The sequence below is a fragment of the Anastrepha ludens genome, chromosome 4 (assembly GCF_028408465.1).
Source record: "Anastrepha ludens isolate Willacy chromosome 4, idAnaLude1.1, whole genome shotgun sequence".
Classification (NCBI taxonomy): Eukaryota; Metazoa; Arthropoda; class Insecta; order Diptera; family Tephritidae; genus Anastrepha; species Anastrepha ludens.
The window spans coordinates 45,707,852-45,734,860 of NC_071500.1; the positions used below are offsets into that span (position 1 = coordinate 45,707,852).

A 27,009-nucleotide genomic window follows, 5' to 3' on the forward strand; every position below is an offset into this window, starting at 1 on the left:
GTGCTGGTAGTTTTGATTATTTTACACCTAAAAGGCACGCAAGCTTACACTCACACACATACATAACATAACACTCACGCACATACACAAACCCATGCACAATAAACATGTTTTATGTTTACTTAGGGACTCAAACTGCTTGCGCAATGTGGGTAGGAGAAAACGACAACAACAAAAAATTATAGAAGCAGAAAAATTAAATGAGAATGAAAGGTTGAAAAGCCGTTGAGGCCACTAGGCTGATGTTGCCCGGCTACGCCAATAGTCATGCATTAAAATATACACACGTAGGCTCGTCCATCAAACCACAAACACATCACCCTCATTGCTGTTGCCACAAACTACCATGATCCTTTAATGCCTGTTGGTATATGAACGCGCACGTGTTCATACCTCAAATAGCATGAGATGCTGAAATGGGAGTAAATGTAAAGGCGAGGCTAGCTACATACCTATATTTGAGCTTATATGTACTTGTGTCTGTCCGCATATTTGCGGTAGCCGCGCTCGTACAAGGTGTTGCCGAGTCAACTTCACGCTTTTACTTAAACGAACGTATTGGCAGCAGCCAACATATATTCAAACCAGCCATTTGCTATGAATATTTGCACATTTTACGCTCCAGGCACGTTCATCGATATGAAAACAAAACGGATATCCGCAAATTACCACTTTTAGGCATTTCACTCATTTGACCAGACATTCGTTTGTTCGCCCATTCATTCATTCATGTAGGAACATTCATACTGGCATGCACACTCAACTGCGCGCATACTTACACACTTAAGCTCTCAGGCCTTTACATGCCTGGTAATGCTATTATTGGTGGCGGTGGAATTATTGGTAGGCAGTCGTATTGCAATTGACGCTCATTGTTTGCAGGTGCTATTTGTTGCACGGCATATGAGTAACAATAATTGGAATTTTTGCTGCCATTGACGAGCCCACACTCGTGCAGCCTGTGTGAATACACAAGGAGATGCAAGTTGAAGTTTTCGAAACTAATTTGCATGTATGAATGCTCTGAAAGATAATATGGCAATCACGGTTGTCCTGTTTTTATGGCCCCAATACCAAACAAGTTAGGAAGTGCTAAATTCAGTGTGGACCAAACTTTATATACCGGCGCGCATTTTGCACAAATTTCATTTGGGGTGGCTGTTAACTTGTGAAAACAATCAACGTTATTGGCAACGAGAACTATACTTAACTTGTAACATCAGATGAATGGCGGAAACTTAGACTTAACACACAAGAAGTAGGCTCAATGATATTTATGCCGGATATAAAAGGGATAGGAAGCTTCCAAGCAACCGAGATATAGTGAATGGTGATCAATTTAGAGGCATCGACTTTTAAATTGGAATAAAACAACGAAAATTCAAATAGATCGGGCAATCTTAATTATTTATGCATAGAACCATTCATGACATTTGTTTCTTAAAGATAATCTCCTTCAGCTGTAGGCCGCAACTGGGCTGTAATTCGGTCATCCGTAAACACCAGTTTTGAATAACTCGCTGGAGGACTTCGCTCGGTATTTCATAAATAACTTTAGAAATGTTGGCTTACAATGCCTCAATCGAAGCTGGTTTTGCAACAAGCATTTAAACTTTACATATATGCTATATACACCCTTTTTGGGTGTTTGCCCGAGCTTTTTCTCCTATTTTGGCGTGCGTCTTGATGTTGTTTTACAAATGGAGGGACCGACGCCGAACGACAGATATTTTTATGAGGAGCTTTTTCATGGCAAAAATACACTCGGAGGGTTGCCATTGCCTACCGCAGAAGATTAGAAAAAACTTTTACTTCTTTTAGGTCTTTCACCGAGATTCGAACCTACGTTCTCTCTAAACTCCGAATGGTAGTCATGCACCAACTCTTTTGGCTACGGCGGTCGTCTTTTTGGACTTTACATACCTCCACAAATAAAATACCACAGATGTGATATCAATCGATCTTGATGGCCAATCCACTGATCCGAGACGAGAAATTAATTGCTCACTGAAATGACGAAGCAGTAAATCTATTGTTTCACGGAGTTTCGCAAGTAGCGCAGTGTTGTTGGTACCAAATGTTGTGGAGATCAATTTCACGGGCTTTAATTTCCGGCATCAAAACGTCGTTTGTCATGGTGCAAAAGTGTTCACCATGCACAGTTACATTGGCGACAACCTCGCCTTTAAAACATATGGACAAATGATTCCTCCAGCCCATAGGCCACACCAAACTGTTTTTTTTTCAATGGATGTAATGGCTGTTCTTGAATGGCATCGGGTTGCTCTTCAGCCCAAATACGACAAATTTGCCCATTGCATTTTTCAAAATTTTGCTTTCGTCGTATTTCTTTTTTTATTTTGAATTTATCAATTGTATGTACAATAATTTGATTAATTTTGCTTTATTAGGCTTTTTGAAAGTTGCCATTACGTGGAAGTTACGAGTGGTTTTTGACCGATTTTTCCCATCTTCAATATCAACCTTGCAAAAAAAAATCTGTGCGGTTTAAGAACATTATTAGGTTGTTAACGTCTGTCTGGCTTAGTTGTTCGAGACTGGAGATAGAATAGATGGGAACAGAATAGAAGAGATGGCAAATCGTTTCCTTTTTCTCAGGTTGTCTACAACTGTTGCAGTATGTGTTGTGAGGGAGGCCCATCTTAGCTGCTTTTTACCCGACAGACCAAAAGCCCGTTATGACTGGCGTGAGTCTCTAGGTGTCCCGCTTTTTCATGTTTGTCAATGTTAATGATTGTTTGCTAATTTTGCAAATCAGAAGTAAGTTGGTACATCTCAAAACATTGTGTCCAGCAAAGGCAAGATTATTATTAATATTATTAATAGAAAAAGCTCTCGATAAGAAATATGTGCTGTTCAGAGTCGTCTTAAAACTATAGGTGACGCCCGTCACCTGGGGGCCAAACACCCAAGAATAAACTAAGTGCCAGTTATACGAGTATACTTATGTAATACTTGATATATAGTTGCTTTCGTCTTAATTTGGGTCGATCTAAGAAATGCGTCGACTTCTTAGAGTTCCTCATTAAATCTACGTCGCCAAGATCCTTCACGACGTCCCCTGCTGCATGATCTTTTGTGGGATTCAGTGAATTGTTATTCTATAAGTATATACTTGTATGTCGGTCGCAGTGTATGACCAATCCACTCCCATTTGCGTTCTCGCATTTCAATGTCTATTGGTTTTTGCCTGCTTTTATCAAAGAGATGTCTATTTAAGATCCAATTACTGGGCAACCAGATACAAATAATTGTACAGTTAATACATATTTCAATTCCTGGGATATTTTCTTATCGGAAATTTAAGGTATGATTTCGAAATTGCAAAAATGGTGTAGGTCGCAATATTCTTGCTTTGATGCATAACCCAACTTAGCTATTTAAAAACGTCAGGCAAGCTAAGAGACATGCAACATTTCCCTAAATCTTTCCACTTATCGACAAGGCAAGTAGAAAATTAGAGTATTTCTCATTTTTTCAGTGTATCTAACCCGAAATTCACATTTATATTCAATTATATATTTACCTCTGAATCCGTTTCCTTTCGGGCATAGCAATTCGCATTATTATTAGCGATGGACCCAACATATTCCGTTCACACATATTCTAAATTATTTTTCGCCAAGGCACACGAATACACACACACTTTAGACTGCAGGTAGAATTGCAATAATTTTCATCATTTCGATTGCCGTTTGCGTACCACAAATCTACACTTACACATTTAAATGTGCATTTCATAACAAACCAGCGTAGCAGCCCTTATTTCTGTTTATTTTTCTGCACACGTACACTCAATATTAATCATAATTTAATACTTAAAAATTATACTTGAAGAAATTCGCATTTGTAGGATTTTTCGAATAAAGAATATCAATGAATGTTTGCATATTAAAGTGTGTAGCGCCGCTATTTAGTTAAGTTTTTATTACATGTGGAAATGTACACACATACGTACATACATATGCATGCATGCGTCCGCATGTATATACACATTTTTGCCAGTTGCGTAGCAAAATGTTTTTAGCACAAAAAATGTTTGCAAAGTAGGGAATTCATTGCTAGCACTAATGGCAGCCCAGCAGATCAGTTATTTATTTTTTTAATTTTAATATACCAACAAAATACACAGAAATGCGTAATTGCTTGCCAAAAAATTTTGGTTTATAGCCTACGCAAATGTTAACAATTTTTCCTACAATTTATGTATAAAGTTTTTTTTTTTCATGTTCCCTATTTTTGCAAATCTAATAATAAGCATTCACATATGCCTCAGACAGAAAATCAAAGGAATTCCATGTATGTATGTATGTGTTTGTTTCTGAGTGTTAATATGGGCGCCACAATGGCATTTTAGTGGCGAATTCTCCCCTGTGGGTGGAGAACAACCCCGTTACTCCTACCGACCGCACACGCACTAGATAAATATTGTATAGACATCGATGTATAAATATCAAATATATTAGTGTAAGTCAAAAACAAAATTATTCAATTTATGCCTATGATCGGAGGTGGCGAGTGGAAACTACTTGCGTTACGACCAGACAAATCTGGCCATCCTACAATCTGAAACAGACAAAAACCCTTATAAGTCTTTCGAAACACGAACTAAGGCATATAATATCTCTTATCACCGGCCACTGCCTTTTGGGCACTCACGCACGTCGGCTCGGGGTTCCTTAAAACGACCTGTGCAGATACTGCGAGGACGAAGATGAGGAAGTATCGAGCAGGCATTTGCTGTGCAGTTGTCCCGGTCTAGCCAGAAGTCGACTCGCTCTTCTAGGCTCTCCAACAATTGACAATCTTTCAGTACTCTTGAACCTGAAAATCGAATCTCTCATTAAATTCTCGAAACGAATTAATATCTTTGACCAAAATCTACAATAAAAATCTCGGTTAGGTGGGGAAATCATATAACATAATGAGTCTAGGGCAACACAACGGACCCAACTTGCGGTCTATGTGGCACTCCGATGCGGGGTCACCCTTAAACCAACCAACCAACCATGCCTCAATTAACTAAAGGTTGATCAACTTTCGAATAATCTCAAACAATTAACACTTAACCATTCATTTTAATTATTATACAATAATTAATTCCCAGTTAGGTTGCATTTTGCACATCAAAATCATTTTTCTCACAAAACCAAAAGAAAAAGTTAGTTGTATCTCACTCAGCTTTATATCAAAATACTCATTTACTATGTGATTTGGAGTTACTGCAAACGGTTGAATGAGGAAATCTCAACTCACCTCATCTCATGGTAAACAGCCGCTGTTAATACCTGAAAAGGCACATTACTCACGAGGATTTCTTAAATTAGTAGAAATGCTGTCCTCTAGGACCACTTACTATTGATACAACCAACAACTAATGATATTAAGTATTTCCGATACCTCTACCTTCGTTATCTCTATCAAGCAAGTGCAGAAGTAATGTGGCTTCTACTGCAATCCCATACATAGACTTAAAAAGATTCAGCCAATTTTATATAAGGACAACTTTTGCGAAGGAACTACGGCGTTGTTGGATCATTGGTGCATTAATAGAGTGACTCGGGTTAGAAACTTTATTGCAGCCTGTTCTGACTATAGAAGTGCATACGTTCGTCTCTTTAATTATGAGAGCGCATTTTCGCATAAAGCTGCCATTATTTTGCTCACATAATGGTTGAATATAACAGCAAAGAGGCATCCAAATATATAAGGACATTTTCCCAAATGATGAGAAAACCCGTTTTAGCGATATATGTCAATCCGTTCGTCCGTACAAATATTACGCTTATACCAGGTTGCTGCCGAAAATGGGACAAATCGGTTAATAAAATCCCTTTTAACGGTACAATGTTAAAAAAGAAGCAAAGCAAACTTGCTTAAATGTTTTTATTTCATCTATAGCGATTTAATAAAATTCACGAAAATTTGGTACACACATACTAGGTTGTTCAATAAGTTTGCGGTTCGATAAGAAAAACACAATTTTATGACTTGAAATTCACTCTATTATTTAGTATAGTCTTCCTGAGCATCGATACACTTGTTCCAACGAGATTCCAATTTGTGAATTCCACCCCTGCAGTGAGAATCTGAAAGGACTATAAAATAGGCTTCCACAGCTGTTACGAGCTCACCATTTCATGAAAAACTCTTTCTACGCATGGATTTTTTAGGTCTGGAAACAGATGGAAGTCGCTAGGGGCGAAATCTGGTGAATATGATGAATGCTCCAACAATTCGAACTTTAATTCAGGGATTTTAGCGATATGTACGATTTGTAATACGATGGCAAGTTGTCCTGATGAGGTAGAATTTTTTTCTTTTGCAAAGTGGGTCCTTTCTCACGATTTTTTTCCTTCAGCTGATCAAAAAAGTTACAATGATATTCAGAACTTATTGCTTTACCAGTTTGTCAGCACTCCACTTCTGGACACGAACTCGTTTCGGAGTTAAAGAACCAGGTTCACACCACTCTTTGGCCTCTTGTTTTAATTTAGGACCATGATGATAGACCCAAGTCTCATAAATAGTGATCAATCGGCGCACGAAATCCACTTTATCCTCCCGAAAATGCTCGAAATATTGCTAAGAAAGTCGCATTCGAATGTGTCGTGTTCCATTGTTAGCGAATGCACTACACTTTCTCAAACCCAATACTTCAGCCAAAATATTAGTTACACTGCTCAACGAGAAGCCTAGGACTTTTACTAACTCGTTTTCCGCCAACCGATGATTTTTCGATACCATATCCTGCTTTTTTTCTACGATAACTGGTGTTGTTGCTATTTTTGGACGTTCTGACGTGGATTGTCCTCATTGCAAAACTAATTGAACAACCTGAAACCTGCGTATCTCATTTATATTCGGCATGGATATAATATTATTGAAAACGGATAAAAACGACAACAGCCAAATTCAATTTACGCACTTCCGTACTTTTTTAAATCTAATATTGACCATAACCACCTTCAGACCTCGAAATTTGGTACATAGGCAATTTATTACAGCTATGGCGGCTGCCATAGCCGAATCGGTTGGAGCGTGACTGTCACTCGGAATTCACAGAGAGAACGTAGGTTAGAATCTCGGTGAAACACCAAAATTAAGAAAAATATTTTTCTAATAGCGGTCGCCCCTCGGCAGGCAATGACAAACCTCCGAGTGTATTTCTGTTATGAAAAAGCTCCTCATAAAAATATTTGCCGTTCGGAGTCGGCTTGAAACTGTAGGTCCCTCCATTTGTGGAACAACATCAAGACACACACCACAAATAGAAAGAAGAGCTCAGCCAAACACCCAAAAAGGGTGTACGTGCCAATTATATATACAATATATACATATATATTAGGCCGGGTCGATTTGTGGGCAGGCAAAAAAATCGCCCAATGCTCTGTGAAAATCATATTCTAGGGATCAAAATAAGAAACTTTGCCGAAGGAACCCTACCTCTAAAACGTATTCTGATGTTCCCCAATTTGGGTCGAACTTTTTAGTTTCTTTTCTCATGTAAAGGCCAAAAATGGTTGTATTTTGAAATGATTGTATGGGGAACCCCCCAGGAGAGTTCCAGGGGGCGTGCCACTGGCATGGGTGGATCGGCCGTCCAAAGTTAGTGGGGGTCGGTCATTCATTTGGACTCGATTGGAGCACTCTAAATGGGTCAAAGTGGGATTTTTCGTTCGACACAAATTGGGGGGCATCAGAATTCGTTTTGGCAAAGGTTCTTATTTTGATCCCTAGAATACAATTTTCACAGAGCAATGAGCGATTTTTAAATCGACCCGCCCTAATATATATAAATCTATATATATTCGTTTAACTTTCTCCACATAGAAGAAGTTGCAGTTGTCTGCAAGCTCCCGAATAGAGACTATCTAAAGGCCCACTTCTCATATCTCACTTGTCGGAAACTGTAAGCCGATTCCGTGCCATAGCGCTGGCTTATAAGTTACATCAAATGTTATCAGGCAGGATTCCCTTAGGCGATGGGTTCTTTTTGCGCCTGTGCTGTGAACTTAAAGGCATAGAAATTAAAAAGTAATTTGAGATAAAAGATCATGGTTAGTTGTTCCAAGGACACTTTACTCACTCAGATGACCTTCGCAAGTGTATATAGATGTATAAAAAATTACTAAATATTTTCTTATCACCTCTCCGACTTTACATAAACCACTTATACCCACTAAACTTGGACTTGTCCGAAGTAAAATAAATGATGATTCCAGACTATATAAGTAGTAGTGATGAGAAATCCTTCGGTTGGTTAGTTGGTTGATTGCTCAGGACGCAATTGGTGTGCGAAACATCAGTGTGCTACGCTATCTCAGCCATAAGATTTGGCTCCACGGATGTTGAATAAAATCAAATTCTTAAGATCAACAGAAAATGTGTAGAATTACATAATAAAGCAAGAGTGGGAATGGACTTGACTCTTAAATTTAGAGTCCTTTTTCCTGCTGTGGGGGACACACTTCAAAATTTAGTTAAGTATTTTATTTTAATTAAGGGGTTCTATATATAACAATAAATAATATATTCTGAAAAACAAAAAAAAATATTGAGCTTTTTAAATATTGTCATCGTTATTGATATTTAACACTTCTACTTCTCAAATACCATATTTCCTATAGTATATATTGGTAAGGTTCTTATGGGCGCGAGTACAACCTCACAACCTCTAAACAAAAAGTATAGTGGGATTAACCACGACAGTAGTGGCCATTTCAAGTCACCGCTGCGATAGGTTCGCCATTCGTAATGAAATTTTGTCATTGGATTGAGCAGCAGAAATCGTCGACTTGTTACCTTGACATTAATAAGTGCACAATATCAACAGATTTGGCAAGTTCTAGCACAACAACAAGGTCACTACTACATTTTTATTACGGCTTTAGCATCCCAACTGTTGGTTAAGTGTTCGCCCAAAGTAGTTGTCTAGTTAGCGTGGACTTGGTGCAGCCCTAATGAATATAATCGAGGTGTGACAAGTCGCATGATCGTGATGACCAATTGATGAATGCTCTCCATAAGATGATCCTTTGCCCAAATTTTCCATTCACAACTTATTATAACCACAGCGCGGATATATCGGTTCTTCGATCCACCAGTCTAGAGAATAGCTATAGCAATTTTTAATATAAAAAAATTGCCGTCATTTAAAATTTTGCTGCGTCCACTGCAATTCTAGCCATTTCTTACTCATTCCTCTGTTCTATGTCTGTGAGAAAAAATATAAATAAATATCAAAAGTATTACTGAGATTACTTACTAATCCGTGTGTAGTATAGTGTGCCCAATGCACCTGCATATATACATACAGTCATATCACGTCCGATGTATTAAGCTCCAGCGCTCGTTCGCGCGCCCACTAGCACTTCGCAAACTTTTGCCAACAAATGACCCTGTCCGTCATTGCCATAAATCATACATAGCTATGTACGTATGTACATACATACATACATACACATATTGGCATTTGAGTTCGCCTCAATTTATAGCGAATTTATGTTCGCCACAATGTTGCTGAAATGTGACTGAGGTAACAAATCGTGGTTTGCTTTTAGCTTTTCAAATATGTACACGCACGCTTTTCCCATAGTAGATTTGTTTTAATTACAACAATGCCATTGATTTGTTTTCAGGTAATGCCAGATATTTTCTTTGTAATTTGTTTACTGCTACGCTGGTGTTTGTGGCCACACTAATTGCAATGGAAAAGTTATTATGTTCCTTAATTAATACATATTTATGTTTATGCGCTGAGCATAGTGCGTATATAGTTGCGTGTATATACAATATATAAGGCAATGTGCTTATATATGAGTAATTATGAGAAGCGTTAAATCATAAATTTCGAATAATGGTTTATAAATTTAAGTCAAATGCGAACACGCGCGGATTTATTAGCAACGCTTAACTGTTTAATGATGGTATTTATGTATTTATACTCTATATACCATATGTATGTATGTATGCAAGCTAATTGCTAATTCCAATTTGGTTACTCATACGACCCGTATAACGGAATGCGTGCATAAAACGAAATTCTCCCAAATCTGCTCAGCGTGCATTTACTGTCTCATATATTCGTTTTTCTCTTAGCTTTTTTTTGCACAAGCAAATTTATACGCCGGCATTATACTGCGAAAAAATTCACCGCAGTTTTTGCATGAAAATTGTGGTTGCACAAGTCAACAAAGGTCAATTTCAAGTGTCATTCAATTTCATTGAAATTCTGTTGACACAAAAAACAATCCCACAAATTGCAAAGTTCCATGAAAGTTACATTTACTATTATTGTATTTCTTTTGTTTCGAAACAATCAATGGAAAATTCGAGTGGTAGGAAAAATGCAAAATATGTAGGTATATAAAAATTAATTTAAAAGTCACTCTTCAATTATTTGTGGAAACATGAGTGGCGCTCGCCGAGAAGAAAAATACACCCTTATGTGAAGGCAAAAAGAAATGGAAAATAGAGATAGGCAATTACAGCTCACAAACACACTCGAAAAATAGAAACGAGATTTAATTGGAAATAAGAAAGAACTTGAAAATTGTATTAGTGCAAGTTTTTTGCATTCATTTCACGTTTTCAAACCCACTCTTGTTGCTTGCAACAATAGCAATGCAACAACGAAAATATCGAATTGAAATAGTTCTCCGGTAAATACTTAATAATGAATTTATGCAAATACACAGTTTGTGGCGCTTTGTCATTATGCTGCCACAGTCGTTGTATAAAAACAAAACGGATTCAACATCAAGCAATAACAGCTCGTTCACTATATAAAACCACAATTTCCAGCATACAATTAGCTGCTGTTGGTGTCACATCAACATCCAGCTCCAGTGCACTTTGTGTCAGCGTGACTTCGCCACTCGATTGTGGCGAATGACACTTCTAACAGCGCTGCCTTTTAATCTAAGCTGCTGCTTTGACAAACGAAATGACAAAGAATTTACTTGGTTTTAATGACTTTTGGTCAATATGGGCAGCATTTTTAATTATATTCGTAAGCCAACGTTTTTAGTAAGTCATGCTTGAGTTATGTCGAGCTGTGATGATATATTTACTCAGTATTATTTGTCATTTCATTACGAAAAACATATTTATATACTTATTGTACAAATCAGTTTTTTAAGGCAGAGAAAAAATTTCAATTTATATTACTTTAAAAATAATTGGGTTCTTGGAAGCCCCGAAGACGAACCACTTACAGTGACGAGTTTACTTTAGAAATTTTATTGATCGAAATTAAAAAGAAATTATGTGATGGTTATTTAATTTTACAAGAACGAAAGGTATTTAAAAAGTGTCGCCTAGATGTCAGCAGTGAATAATACCTAGACGGTAGTACCTTTTCTATGTCATCTTCCATATCTGTCAAGTAGACAGATGTACAATTTTGCATGATAGAACAAAGCGTTAAAATTATTGAAAGTTGTTATGACAATGATCGATCTTTAAGAATAACATATCGCAAAATTTGTAATTTTTTTGGTGGAAATAAATGTCCGAATGAGTGGGCAATTCAAAGGTTGGTAAAAAAATTGGAAGAATAGAACCAGTTTCGAGGATAAAAAAAGTACTAACAGACCAAAAACTGGACGCTCTGTAAGGATATTGCTGCAGTATCGCAAATTGTTGCTAAACAACCTGAAACATCGATATCTCAACGTTCTCAACAATTAGACTTTCATGACTTAACTGTTCAGCGGGTTTTACATGTAGCCAGGATCATGCTGGATGTTGAAATGAAGTCACTTTAAATATATAATTGATAGGTGCCACATTTTGAATGAAAATAGTGTAACCTGAAAGAGTCCAAATTTTTACAACATCTAGACATGTCTTTTTGAAGACCATTCGCATATATGTATGTACATTCTCCCTTATTTGTGATATAAATAAGCAAAATGTTGATATTTTGGGCTTATAAGCAACCCTAAAAGCTTCAAAAGCTACCGACATAGAGACATCGATTCGATAAACTGTTTAGTCCAAATTCTGGGCGAGTAAATTTTCGCCTAAATTATGTGATATTCTCTTGGGCTTGCGTGTAAAACTAAATGTATAAATGTGTAAGCCACTTACATCTTAGGTATTGAAAGCTTTTTCGAACCATTCGGCACGTATTGTTCGAGTTGTTAGCTCTTGTTACCGAAATATTGATTCTTAGAATGGGTCATTTCAATCGCCAACAAATTATTCAAAATAAAAAAATGCCAAGGAAAATGCTTTCAAATGAGAATACAAATTTCGTTGTCTTGTTTAGATTTTCTATTGGATTTCATTTCTGCAAAATAAATCAAGCAGCTTGAACTCATCGTTACATAAACGATTGTTAATATCAGAAACTAATTTTTGATACGCCTTTACTGAATATTGCTTACTCAAATGTCGCACTAAATGATGGTTTAATTTCTTTGTTGTTGGTGCCCGAGCTTAAGTGGCGTACAAGGCAATTTATCAGTATTGCACCTAGTTATCCATTACTAAAATCATACACTATACTATTCCTTTTTTCGGGCTTAATATACCTAGTTATGCATACGCATTTGACTTTATATACAAAATCTGTAAAAAGGCGCTCAACTATTTAATTCAAAAATAAAAATATTAATATAAACAAAATAAGTAAATAACTATAAATAAAAACATAAACTATCCGAGGTCGGAATATAACAAATTTGAACTTGTTAATTTATATTTTTTTTCACAACTCCTAATGATACATTCACACATATGTACGAAGTTTGTAAATGTCTATCATTTCGGCCACCAACACATGCTTGCCTACATACATTAAGCATTTGTCTTGTCCCCAGTTCACTACATAGACATAAATAAGCATTTTTACTCAATCTGTAAAGCCCTTCCAAATTTAGCACTCACATTTAAATTTTTTTTTTTTTTCACTTGTCTCTCTTCGCAGGTTACAAGCGCGTTGCTTGGCCACCCGTATCGGAGGAGCGTGTCGTTAGAGAATTCACGCCACAACCAACTTCTGCTCATTATCCCGTATCTGGTCAGCAACAACCAGCTGAACAGCACCAACCACAACACTTGCAGCAGCAGCAGCAGCCATCTAATTATCAACAACAACAACCGAACGCTGCGCCAGCCAACCAGGTATTTACTAGAGTTGCCAATATGTTAAGAACAATAGAAATAGAAATGTAAAATGAAAAGCTGTTACAAACTAAAATACAAAAACAACAAAACCAACGAAAACAAAGAGTGCGAGTTTATCACAAAAGTTACTTAATATCAGCTTTTATTATTGTTATGGGTGTTGAACGAAATAAAACCAAAATTAAACAATGTACATAGTGTAACACGGCTGGGCGTATGAGCAACGCCTGGTAACAGCTACTCAACCAATTTGATTAATTCAATGGTTTCCGAACTGACTCTTTATAATACTTGTATAAACTTGTAAATATAATGTAAATATAAGATAATTTATGTTTTTTCATAATCACTTCATGTTATTACATTTTTTGTTATGAGCACAACATTTTTTAATTTCAATTTTTAATAGAAATTTTTAAGGCAATTTATTCTAATTTCATTTATTTATAATTATAATTTTTTATTCTTCATTGATTAGAAAAAATTCGCTCTAAAGCAATGTATCGTTTTGTTTTTAGAAATTGTAGAATTTTTTAAATTTTTTTCTGATTTCAACACAATTTACTCTAATTTTATGTATTCCCAATTTTAATTTCAAATTTTTCTTCAATTAAATATAAAAATAAAAATACAGCTCAATTCAATGCAGTTCATTACAATACACATTTTTTTGTTTTTTGGAAAATAAAAATTTTATTTTTGTAAATTTCAGTTCTTCATAAAGCAACACATTTTTTTTTTTTTGGAAATTATTATAAATTTTCTTTTCATAAATTTTGGTAAAAATATCTCGCCATTTACATTTATATTTATATATTTTACATTATTTTTTGTTTAATGTTTTTCTTTCATTCAATACCACTGCTGGTTTTAATGGTTTTTTGTTAAACTTTACTCTGCACTTAAGTTTATGTCTAATGATTATTCGTTTTTTGTTTCATTATTATTTCATATATGGTTTTTTATTATCATTTCATCTATGGTTTTTTATTATTTCTGTTCTTCAACTCATTCCAACATTTACCTATTGTACATATGAATTTATTACAGTATTTTAGTTTGTATATATCAGTATCTGTATATATCAGAGCTAAAACCTCTATTAATACTTTTGCAAAATCAAAAATTATAATAATAACAAAAAATACTAATTTTAAAAATAATTATTTGTAATTATTTGTAAATAATTATTTATAAATGTAATCTTAACTTTATTACAAGTGTTCTTTTAACAAATTTTTCACTATGGTAAGACGTTTTGTAGAATTTAATCACGAAAATTCGGCGCGATACAAACGCTCACACACGTAAGCACACATGTCAGCATTTCTTCCCTATAAAAGATTTAAAAATAAAATGTTGAAGAAATAAAAAATATCAAATAAATTAGTAAAAATCAGTGCATCAGTGCAATTAAACGAATTTTAGCAAATGATAAACGGCATATTTTTTTATGAAACTTATGTGCTGGAAATTCACAAAAACAGGTTCTATAGCATAAGCTTCCATAAAATCTTCTACCAAGAATAGGGATCAGTACTGGTCTATGCTATTCTATATATCATTTTATTTAAAGAAATTTATTAGACTCGTGCCAGCTAATGCACTAGCGAATAATAACCAAATAGAGATTGATATAGACATAAATATGTATACCAAGAAATATATAGGCATTACATATCGTGCACATGACAACTCGAGTAAAATCGAGACATAGTTTACCAACATTACAAGGAAAAGATAACATTTTTTTTTCAAGCGAGCTATGTGGGTGCGCCTTTTTAGCTCCATTGCCACCCATATTCCGCAAAATATGCAAATTAACCTGATATGAAAAAAGTTCAGATAAAAAGATGGGTTCAAATGCGACAAAAAACGCTTCGTTAGTCTATCGTATTCTTAATAAGTGGCACATGTCCCTATTATATTCTAACTAATGCAGGTTAATAATTGAATTTTCCTCGAATATTTCGCATTATTTTAGCAAAACTTCGTTGTGATGGGTATAAGTATCTAGTAGCGGGGATATAAAAACGCATAGAAGGCATGGGAGATTTGCATTTATGACATCATACTTTAGCATTCACTTTGGTCAACTCATTCATCTATACAATTATGGCCCATTAGCTTCACCCCGTTGCAACTGTGCAATTAATTCCCATAGCCTATCGGTAATCGACTTTTAGAAAGATAACCCCTTATACAGATTTATCAGACCCTTCGTGAAAATGGACGCGAATAGCAACGTTCTCAAATTAGTTTGGTTAAGCTAATATAAACATAAATAAAATTGAAAGTAAAAATAACAATATACAAGTTAACTTGCAAGTGTTTGTGTATGTAAAACATGTGCTGAATAGTCGCGGGCTTAACAAAGAACTTTTTTTGTTTTTGTGTTCCGTTCCAAATTAGCTTAATTCAACAATGTAATTTCCATCAAGAACAACACAATCATTCCCACGCCGCTCTATCATTTCAATACCACTTTTGTAGAACGATTTATCTTTTGCCTCAAAATAAGCTTCAGTTTCAGCGATAACCTCTTCATTCGAGCGAAATTTCTTTTAGGTTTGCGAACAGCCAGTAGTCGCTGCCAAATGTGACGAAGTTCAATTCATGTAGTTTTCTCATTGCTCGGAATCATCAAAACGTTATTGTTTTTGCTCAACAGTGAGCAAACGCGGCACCCCCATTGAATAGAGCTTTCTCATAGTCAAATGCTCTTACAATATAAAGCCAAGTCGTTCTTTTGATGTCTTTACGAGGTCACCCAAATAAAGAAGCACCAAGTGTACATAGTTAGGGCGAGTTTTATTAATTTGTTATCGAGGTACGCACATTTATCCAAAAATGGGTGTGGCAATGCATATTTTCCAAAATTTGACTCTGATCATATTTCATGTTTTGAGTTAATCACTTTATTTTTGCTTTGTTTAAAACAGAGATACCACTTTGTTTTCTTTATTGACAATTAGTGATAGATGAGAAGTGGATGTAGCTATTAACTGATTTCGTCCACTCTTAATAGCAAAAAATAATATGTGAACGAAGTTTTATTAAAATATATAAATTTTGCACTAATTATGGAGTCCCCGAATGCACGGGCAGTTATATTTAAATCGACTCCACTCATCATTCTGAGCATTTTGGAATATACTTGTCTATATCTATCTCGATTTCTTTACGCTTTTTCATACAACCGCGCAGAAATGTACGGCTATAAAAATAAAACGTACAAAATCCATAAAATGCGAGTTTCCCAAACAGTTATCTGTTAGTATTTAAAATACTTATTTAATATGCGCCATAAATTTAAAAAATTTAAGTCATCTAAATATGATACAAATTCACACAATTGTGAAGCGACTAATAGCAGCTTTAAAAAACGACCGAAAAATACTCAATTCAAAATTCCAAGCTCTGAAACATATGTATCGTTTAGCATGAAAAAACGCATGGAATAAATAACTTAACAATAAAAGTTATTGCACCCATACAAATAATGCAACAGAAATTTTTTAAAATGAATATTTGAAGGAAATACTGTATCCATTTAACTGGTGCTGTGTCGCTCAATACTTACTCGTATATGTACGATTCTGGTATTGCATATGGCTGTGTAAATGGTGGTAAGCCGCTCAGGAAATTATTAGCAATTGCAAAATGTGTTCTATTCAAAGTCTAAAAAATATTCACACCTAGCCTGACCATCACAATTCAACTCTTCTAACCGATCGGATGGTAGAGCGAAAAAATTAACATCAACCGGACAAGCTTTTGCTTATATTAAATTAACATGGCTACATAAAGAGTTATAGAATTTACCTGGAAATGGTCTACATATATGCCATGAATAAGGTTGTATTAATGATGTAAGCAGTACTACAATTTCAAATATTTATTCTAAATTAAAACATTTGGCTGCAATTAACAGATATTTGGTGTGTCATAGCTTAACAGGAATGTTCTTCTAAATAAGTGGCTAGCAGTGACAGATAAAATTAGTACTTTACTTTGGTATCTTCAGCGATACATAAAAGCAGTAGTGTCGAACAAATTTAACTTAAGATGTTCAAAAATGCCAACAATGCCAACAAATACTCTGATCCAAAACTATTTCATGCACTTACAACAATGCAATGACTCAAATGGACGGAAAAGCGCCTTTGCATTTACATCTTGCCACGATATTACAATAACTCTGGCTCAAGTTGTTAGAAACTGAAGAAAATATTGTTAAAAACTGAAGAAAATTATTAAATGTTCAATTAAAAAAAAATTAAAAAAAATCAATTTGGAATTTACTTACATTTTTCTTTAAAGAAGCGAGCGCTCAATAGAAATGAATCAGATGCAATTAAAAAATAAATAAAATTAATAGCGAAATTCAACACACTACAAAAAAACCGAAAAAAAATCATTTAAAAGTAACTTGCATTTTTCGTTGAAAAAGCCAGCGAGAATGGAAAATAATCAGATGTAAATAAATAAAAAAAAGTTGTGGCGAAATTCAAAAAAATCTAAAAAAAATCATTTTTAAAGTGCGAGGGCATAATAGAAATAGAAATTTTGGTAAAATTTAATGAATTATTTCCGATTTTAGTAGTTGCTGTTTAGTGGAAAAAATATTACATAGCTTTATTGGCCAATAAATCGAAATCGATTGGTTCAGAGATAAGCGCAATTCTTAAAAAATTCAAGAAATTGTTTTGCATGAGCAAGAAAGTAGCGTTCAGAGTAATCTCATTACTGCATTTTTTAAAATTGGACATCTTTCAGAAGAAATTTGCTTCCAAAATAATTCCTGTTTAAATCGTTGCCAGAAGTTGCAAAATCAGATTGGCTATAGTTAATGAAGTTGCAGCTGAAGCAAAGTATTTTATTTTTAAATTTCAAATGTGGTAGTTCTTAAAAAAATTCAAAACTTAAAAATTTAACTTAAAACTGAATGTTTGCAGAAAATTTAACAATTGAATATTTAATTTACTGACTGCGAAACAATTTAAAAATTAAATTTAAAAATTAAATGTAAAAATTAAAAATTTTAAAATTAAATTTCAATTTAATATCAGTAAATCTTCAATTAAACAAAAGTACTTTATATGTATATCAGAGATCTCGTCTTCACTGGCCTTTTGTTTTCAATAAAACAGAGTTGTTAAATTTTATGCAAACTTTCATTTTGTAAAATTCTGTTCATGCTACAGCTTCTTTTCTAAACGAACACATATTTTTTTCACTTTTCTCTATTAGATTAGTGTCGCTATAAAGCTTAGTGAGTACTTCAAAGTTATCCATACATGAGTTTAGGGCCCGTCATTGCTCTGCATATCTAGAGGCTAGATGACAATTTCCACAAAAGAAAACAGTACTACCATTCCATGCCCTTTGCTATAAATTATGATTTCCACAACAGGAAGCAGTACTACCATTCCATTTCATGATACTATGATGATATTTTCATCTACTATATAGAACTTGTATGATACAGCGATAAAGAAGCCGTGCAGGTACTTAATTAGATTGCCACGTTTGGCAAAATGACTCCTACTGTAACTTTTCCGTCAAGCTTAAAATCATCCGCTAAAATCTTACATCTCACATTAAATAATATATTGTAATAAAACCATGCCTCGTCATATGTATGACTTGGTTTTGTTTTGTGCCCTACAGTTTTATGCTACCTCCGAACCTCCGGCTTTCTCATGACAAAAATACACTCAGAAGTTTGCCATTGCCGATTCTGTGGGCCAACCGCTATTAGAAAAAAACTTTTGTATGACTTGGTGTCTCATACTAAAATAGATTTCAAATACGGGCCCAACTCTATGGTTAACCTAACCTAACTGTATTCTAGTTATGCACAAAGTCATTCGGCTACGACTGCCGCAAATTTTTCTATTATTTCTATTTTTTTTCTATTAATACAAACTGATATATACACATAATTTCTTGTGTTAACGAAACGATAGCAAAACGATTGATATGATATCAACCAGTTTTGCCAATTTTTTTTGTTGAGTATTTATTAGTTTTTTATAAAAGTCTAACAAAATTCATATAAGTTCTATTTTAAAATGTTATATTGTACATACAAAAATTAACGGTGTTGAGCATTTTCCCTATGTAATGTCTCCATAATGTCGTACATTTGTTATATGGAAAAAATGTGCGACACCGTCAGGGTAAAAATTTATAAAAAATCAACAAAATTGTCTAACACCTTCAAGCGTACACTGTATTTACTACAATTCAATAGGCTATAAAACTGCATACCGAAAATTTTTCTAGAAATTCTAGTGCAGTATCGTGGAATGCTGGGGAAAATTTTGTGAAATTTTGCCCATTTTTGTATAAACTTGAAACTTGGTTTTTGTATGTTTTTTTGTACAGTATTTTTATTAAGAAAATGTTGAACAAAACAAAATGCTGTGTATTGAAAAAAGCATTGAGGATATTTATGTATTACCATTTGTCGTGGACTGTAGAGGATGCCATTCATTTGCGCATGTATGCTTCGTGAGATATGACTCACTAAAAACGGCTGGGTAAAACGTTCAAAGGATTTTACATCTCCAAATACGTAATTATTTTCTGATTTGCTGGAAAATCACAATTCTCAATTTTTGTATAATATAATACTATTTTTTTCCTACTGGTAATCCGTAATACATACATGCACATATATTTATAGGTGTAAATATGTATATCGCAAATTTGAATTTGTATTGTAGCCGAGTGTCACCAACACGATCCATTACAATTTATCATTTCAAACTTAATAGCTCCTATTTGTATGGAGCGTAAAAAGTGAAACTAACTGCAACTTGACAAAAATATTTGCACATGAACGTAAATACTTCGCACAACCTCATACATATGCATGCATGTATATGTATGACTACAGTTCCATGTATACATAAATTTAGTCTGCGTATAAAAAGTTTTTTTTTTTTTTGTAACAGTTTGGTGCACATGCAAGGAACATTCGAACCATTTGTGTAGGTAATAAGTTCGGCTTCAAATATGACTACAAATTCAACAGTTGTTAGCAGCTGGGGAGTGGAATTGGGGGAGCAATACAAACACATTTATATTGTTGATAGCAAAGTACTTGTTTTTTACAAGAGTTTCATTCGTTTTAATGGTTTTGAATAGATACATACATATATAAGCATATGTATGGATGGCCTGAATGAATTCATATAAATAATTGGCTTCATACATTCATTCATGCACTTATGCATACACTCGTTCACATATATATACATATTCATTCTCAAACATATGTCATAAAAATTCGATACGAAATATGATATGCGAATATGTATATATGTAGATTTTTTCTTATGTGTGCATATATGTATGTATGTACCTGCGACTGGCACAATGCAGCGAACTAACTTTATTTTAGAATTTTATTTAGCAATTGGTCAAAGCAGTTTGTTGAGTTGAAAGTTTAGTAAACATATGTAGGTATATTTGATGAGTTGGTCACAATAGCAAAAAAGAAGACTCAACTGTAAAGGTTTTTTCCAAAAAAAAAATAAATTAATGTTTTAAATTTTTGTGTTCTTTAGCTAACATTTTTTTTTTATTTTAAGAACAGTAATACTTTATATAATATATATGAAAGAAGGGCTAACCCGAAAATAGCAGCTTACCTAAACGTATAATATAACATATCTAGAGGGTTTTTTAGCAAGAACTTTATTTTTCAAAATGAATTTAGATGAAAACGATACATATTTTAATTGTATGTGAAAGAGTAAGGTGCCAATTATGAATACAATAAAAAGTTGCAAATTTTATTAATTTAAATTTTAAATTGAAATCTTAAGGCTGGAATCAATGCGTCTGGATCCATATATATTCTTTCTCTTAAATAATGCCGAAAAAAACTAATCCTGTGGTACTAAATCTAATGATGGGGTGGCCAACTAACAGCGGAATTTCGTGAAATTATGCGAGCAGGAAATTTGGTTTGCAATAAATTCATTGTTCTCCTAAAAGCATAATCTAATAATCCGAACCGCATTTCCAGAACACTTTCCGCATCAAAAAGTGTTACGATGAGCATGAAAAAAGGTCTCAATAACTTCGCTTTGATATAGATTCCAGCCAATCGACTTGGTTCTTAATAGAGTCCTCTGACGGAGCATTATTTTTACCTAAAGCATCACGAATTAAACGAAATGTTGCTTATGCAGATCGACCATATTCGTAGTGAATTTTTCTTACTTTAAAGCGATTTCGAGCGAAATTAAATTCATTGCAACAATTGACAAAGTTTATACTGCGGGCATGTCAAAAAATTAATAATCTGAGTTGACAAGATATTCGAATTTATACCTAATGAAAACCAACTTTCGTGTTGAAAAACCCTTTTGATAGTTTTGACCTTTTCTTTAACTATGCAGCGTTTTAAAATTCAGAAATGTCCATAGTTTTCTCAAAGGAAATAACAACTTTTTATTTTTCTTGAAAACTATTTGTTTATTCATCTTATTCAAACTACTCCTACATCTAGATATAATACACTTGATGCATCCTTCTATGGGCTTGACTTCTATATTAGCTTCCAGAAACCTTTAGAAACACCGCTACGAGGTAGCGCAGGCTAAACTCCCACGTAGTCTGTCTAACATTTCAAAAATCATGCGCTGAAAATCTAGAAAAACCAACTCTTATTAGCTCTGGCTTTGCTTGCTATAACTTTCATATGAAAATATGATGGTAGCAGAAGAAATGGTAAGCACGAGACCAAATTTTTTTTGGTGATTTCAATGATAGTCAAAAAATACTAATTCTATAATGAAATATTTCTTAAGGGACTAAGAAGAATTCTCTTCAATGAATTTTTATTTTTCAATATAATCTCCAATAATAATATATGTTTATTTTGAAACTAATTTTTTGATGCCCTCGAAAAAATATCTAAGTCCTCCTTGTTTAAAAAATGTACGTTTATTGTCTTGAGCTCTTCATTAAGCGGAAATATTTTACTACGTAAATATTTTTTCAAATTTGGTATTAAAAAGGCTAATCTTGCCTTGAGCTCTTCACCGAGCGGAAATATTTTTCTACCAAGATCTTTTTTCAAATTTTATAATAGAAAGTAACCATTTTCGTTTGATCAATCAATAAAATCGCTTTCGAATATTAAAACACAGTAGCTATGGTCTTCCCGGTTAAATCCGCCGTGGTCTTCCCGGCTACATTTTTAGGCGATAGCGTCTTCTTATGGCACTACATAGACTTTTGCTTACGCTCGGGGTCATAAGGATGAAGCCATGCCTCATTTACCAGTAAAAATAAAATCGTCCAATTTATCCAATTTTTGCCATAGAGCTTCAGAAACTTTACAGCACCCAACTCTTTTTTGTCTTTGAGATGCCGTGAGCATTTGCGGTGTACGCCTTGCCCTCCCTTTTGCGGGATTAAGAGGGTCGTGAAGAATAGTATGAAGCACAAAAATATAGGTTAGATATCTCTGTTAATAATTTACCCATTATTCGACCATCCTATAGTACACGTTTTTTAATTCTTTTGCCTTTTCTTCTGTTCTCTTTTTCACTTTTAAATTCACTTTACCACTTTTGAATTGAAGATAGTGAAGGTGCAAAATCGTGATAATTAGCCACCATTTTTTTTTTTTTTTTTAAAATGGTTCTTGATTTTTCCTTTGTTTTGTAAGGAATTTACTCACAGCGTTTGGTTAAAATTTTCTCAATATTGCCGCGTCTGGGAAGATTACTACGCAGATAACTAATGGCTGCAATTTTGTACAATTTTATGTATAAAATTTTTTTTTGTTTCAATTATTAATATTTCACTATAATACATTGAACGCCCTTCGTATGTATGTATGTATGTGTGGGCACACAACAATCTCCTATTACTATGAAGCATCAAATTAGTTAAATACTATAGGTAAACCCAATTCCATACCAGAAACTAATAATTCCCTACTTATCAATTCTGCTGTGCTGCAACAGTACTCATTTAAATACGCCATCACATGATTGACTATTCCAAACTGAACTGACATAGCCACGTTTGCTCCTCGCGAACCCAATTAGCCTTTATGTGTGGAACTCAATATTCATTTACTGCATTATTATGTATATTTAATGAAATAAATGCCACACAAGTACTTGTCATAATGTTCGCACTTCTCCCCGTTTAAAAACGCTTCAAAAGCGCACGGTGTATATTTGATACTCATTTTATTTTCGATTTCGGATTTAGTGAAAAACTATGTTCATTTGTATTTGTTTTGCTTGATTTTCGAAATGGAAAATAACTAAATTAAGCTGGACCATAAAAGCATGTAAATTATAGCTTTTTTTCGAAATTAATTATATTTTTATAGGTAAATATGAGTAAAATTTTTGTCATATAATAGATGTCTCTCTTAAACTCAAATTGTTACACTTCTCACCTCTACACAGAGGTAAGTTTTGAATACATGTATGTACGTCAACCATTTATTTAATTACTTTTTTCTTTTATTTTTCTAAATGGTAATAAAAAATTATTGTACAACTGCATACAACGATAAATTATGCAAATTAATTTAGTGAATATTCACGCGCACACAGCAATTACTACAATACACGGCAAATAGAAATGGGCACGTACTCGTATTAGTGTGACCGAATAAAAAAGTAGCGAATTTTTTGTGGCATACAACGGTTACCGCAAAATGGAATGATAGCAACGTTAGCGGCTGCAGAACACAATACCCGCATGCTACACTTCGCTGTAGTCATATACTAGCACACACGCACACTTATGTATGTGTGTATATACGCAATCATATGAACTGTGCAGGCTATAATAGACTGACAATTCACAAAATAAAACGAGTTAGAAGCAAGAACTGTGGTAAACAGCATAAAAATAGCTGAAACACACACAAACAACACACAAAAGAAAAACGTGCAAAAAGTCACAAAAAACGAAACGACGGACGCTAAACGCAAAACACAAAACACGCAGCGCGTTACACTAAATTTTAATTTTGTTATCCCAAAACAAAGCGTTTGAAAGTAAATATGCATCTACTTAGATATGCAAATATAATGCACTTTTTACTGTTTAACATTATTTTTTTTTTGGTTTTTTATATACATTTATACGAAAACCTCAAACTTCAACCGCAACATCATGAGGCGCAACAATGCCAATGGCCAGCAAAAACAAACGAAAAAATGGCAGCAATTAAAATAAATGGGATTTTTCGCACTATGAACTACTACAAAATTACAATGGGCACACACACACACACACACTTGAACGCGCCGTACCATAGACACAATGCAATCAAAAGGCAAAGGAACGAGCGAATGGCATGAAATTACCGAAGTGGCATTACACTGCGTGGCCATGCAACGCCAAATAAATTAAAAAGCAAAAGTACAAAGTTAATTTATTTGTTAATCTCGTTTTGCTTCTTTTTTATCGGCGCATCCTTCGTATATGCGTTTATTTACCACATTGTGCATATAAAACAATAATTGCCACAAATGGATACAATTTAAAGAGCAATGAGTTAAAATTAAATGCTGTGGCATACCTACAAACATAATTAAAGGAATAAAATATACTATCGCAGAGTCTTTTAGGGTAGCTTGCAATTTTAAAGTTCCACATACGCCCCGTGTGACCAATTCGAGTCAGAGAGAAATTCTCTTTGCTAGTGTAATTATGGAACAATTTTAAACGTTTTTTTACCAAAATTTTATTTAAACGAATTTTGGAGCAATTTTCTGCATTCTTGCATTGTCCATTAATTAGTTGGTATGCAATTTATGCAATCAACTCTGCTCTCTGCTACACACACACACTTGTACAATCTGTGCTGGCATAAATCAGTAATTAGCACTAAAGCCGCTGTAGTTTGCAAGTATTCATGCAACTAAATTACATAATAGGCATACGCATACTCATACAAGATTTAAGTAAGGCTCATAAGTACACATATGCATATGTATATGTGTATAATATTTCAGGAAATATAGCTGTATGTATGCATGCAGCATGCATGGGCTTGTGTGTCTTTTGTAAGCCGCAACGTAGGTCTTTTACTGGCATACCATTTAGTCTAACTTTCTTCTTTTTGTTTTTTTTCCCTCAAACTCACTCTCATCCGCTCTCTTGGTCATGCCACAAAGTTTTCTTTTGACTCATAAATTATTCCTTTACTTATTAATAGTTGGGCACTTAATAATAATTAAGCAAAGACACAAATATACTATACATAAACGCACACACGTACACAAGAAAATACATACATATGGACATATGCGTATTTACGGCACGTAGGTAGCATATATTTATGTGGTTCACGTGCAACTGAAGCAACCTCAGGGATTTATGTAGGCAGTGCAGAGCTTAACTAAGTTTCTGCCTGAATGTGTACATATATTTACACATAGCTGCATACATAAATTCAAATTTATAAAGGTTGTTTGGTGAGTAATTTTATCATCGTTAACACGACCAGTAAAGGAACTGGTTTTGCAGCAGAAATGTTTACTATGTGAAAGTAATTAAGTGTTAGCAGAAAATATGAAAGTAAAATTAGCAAACAAATAATTACTAAAGCATTTAAGTCATTTTGAGATATGTGACAAACGTATGTATTATTTGCTGTTGTATCGTGATTAGCGACAGAATATACCGTCGGTCGCAATCTTATGCCTGTAATAATCCTTCAGCTACGTTGCATTGATGTCAAAGGGGAATTACAGGTGCGATACATGAACATGAACCACTGACAGCAATACAATACAAAAAAAAAAATAAATATTAATACGAGACACCATTTAAATGGACAACTGGCACTGGCGAAAAGCATAATACGTAAGAAGCCTAATGCTAAGGGCATCCTGCAACAACTGCAACTATGCACTGTGTCAATGTCCAGCAATCTGTAATTGATTTGACTCCGCATTCTTCCACTCTTTGTGGATTTTCTAATCAATGGATGATCATAATTTTCTGAAAACTCAAAAAACAGTTCATCAAAATCCTGTAAGCTGTCTCGCGGGAGACTTTTACCCAACTAATCTTCGCACCGACCAAATATTGCTCTCCACTTGTCGGGTGGCTATTCGTGTGCTGAACTCAATTTGTAGGTACTATTATGCAGTCAATTTAATACCGACAATTGTTGGTATATTTTCGAAATGAATGCTACGCACTGCTAATGTGTCGAATCTATTCGCCACCACGAAACACATTTTGGTACTTTTTCATTAAGAAGCTCGTTTCTAAGTGAAATTTCATCTGCATTACAACATTTCATTGCCACCTCAATGATTGCTTTATACTTATACTTTAATACCTTTAATATTTTGTTTAACTGTTTGTAAAATGTCTATGTGAATGACAAAAAGATTTAACTGCTGCCCTAATATCGACCCAAAATATGCATTTTAGTGTTATAGGCGCACTCCAGACACTACTTAGTTTATTGTTTGTTAACCGTTTAGTTACATTTCGTTCATTGAAGTGTGCCCTGTTCAACCTACAACTGTATATACATATGTACAAGTAATACTTCCATACAGTATGTACATATATACATTTCCCAGTTATACTGAGTTGTAGCAGGATGCAAAGATATGAAAGAGTTCATATATAAGGCCATGTATGCGCATTTGTTTGTACATAAATATGTACAAGCGTTTGTCCTTATAGGCATTTGTGTACACTCATTTTATGCATATTTATGTGTTGTTATAAATACATTTGCTCGAATGCATGAATGTATATGTACGTATGCTTTGCAGCTGCTATAAATGAGCTGGTCATGGGAAAGTTAACGAGCCCTTAAATAGG

At 34.2% G+C, this 27,009-nt stretch overlaps 1 protein-coding gene across 4 annotated transcripts in view; it reads left to right on the forward strand.

Annotated features, from left to right (window-relative positions):
* Window positions 1-27,009, forward strand: part of LOC128862144 (uncharacterized) — a 188,095-nt gene that overhangs the window by 129,398 nt on the left and 31,688 nt on the right. For all 4 annotated transcript variants that reach the window (XM_054100607.1, XM_054100608.1, XM_054100609.1 and 1 more), the window contains exon 3: window positions 12,959-13,155. In XM_054100607.1, coding sequence (XP_053956582.1) covers window positions 12,959-13,155 — 197 coding nt within the window. The remainder of the gene's footprint in view (window positions 1-12,958; window positions 13,156-27,009) is intronic.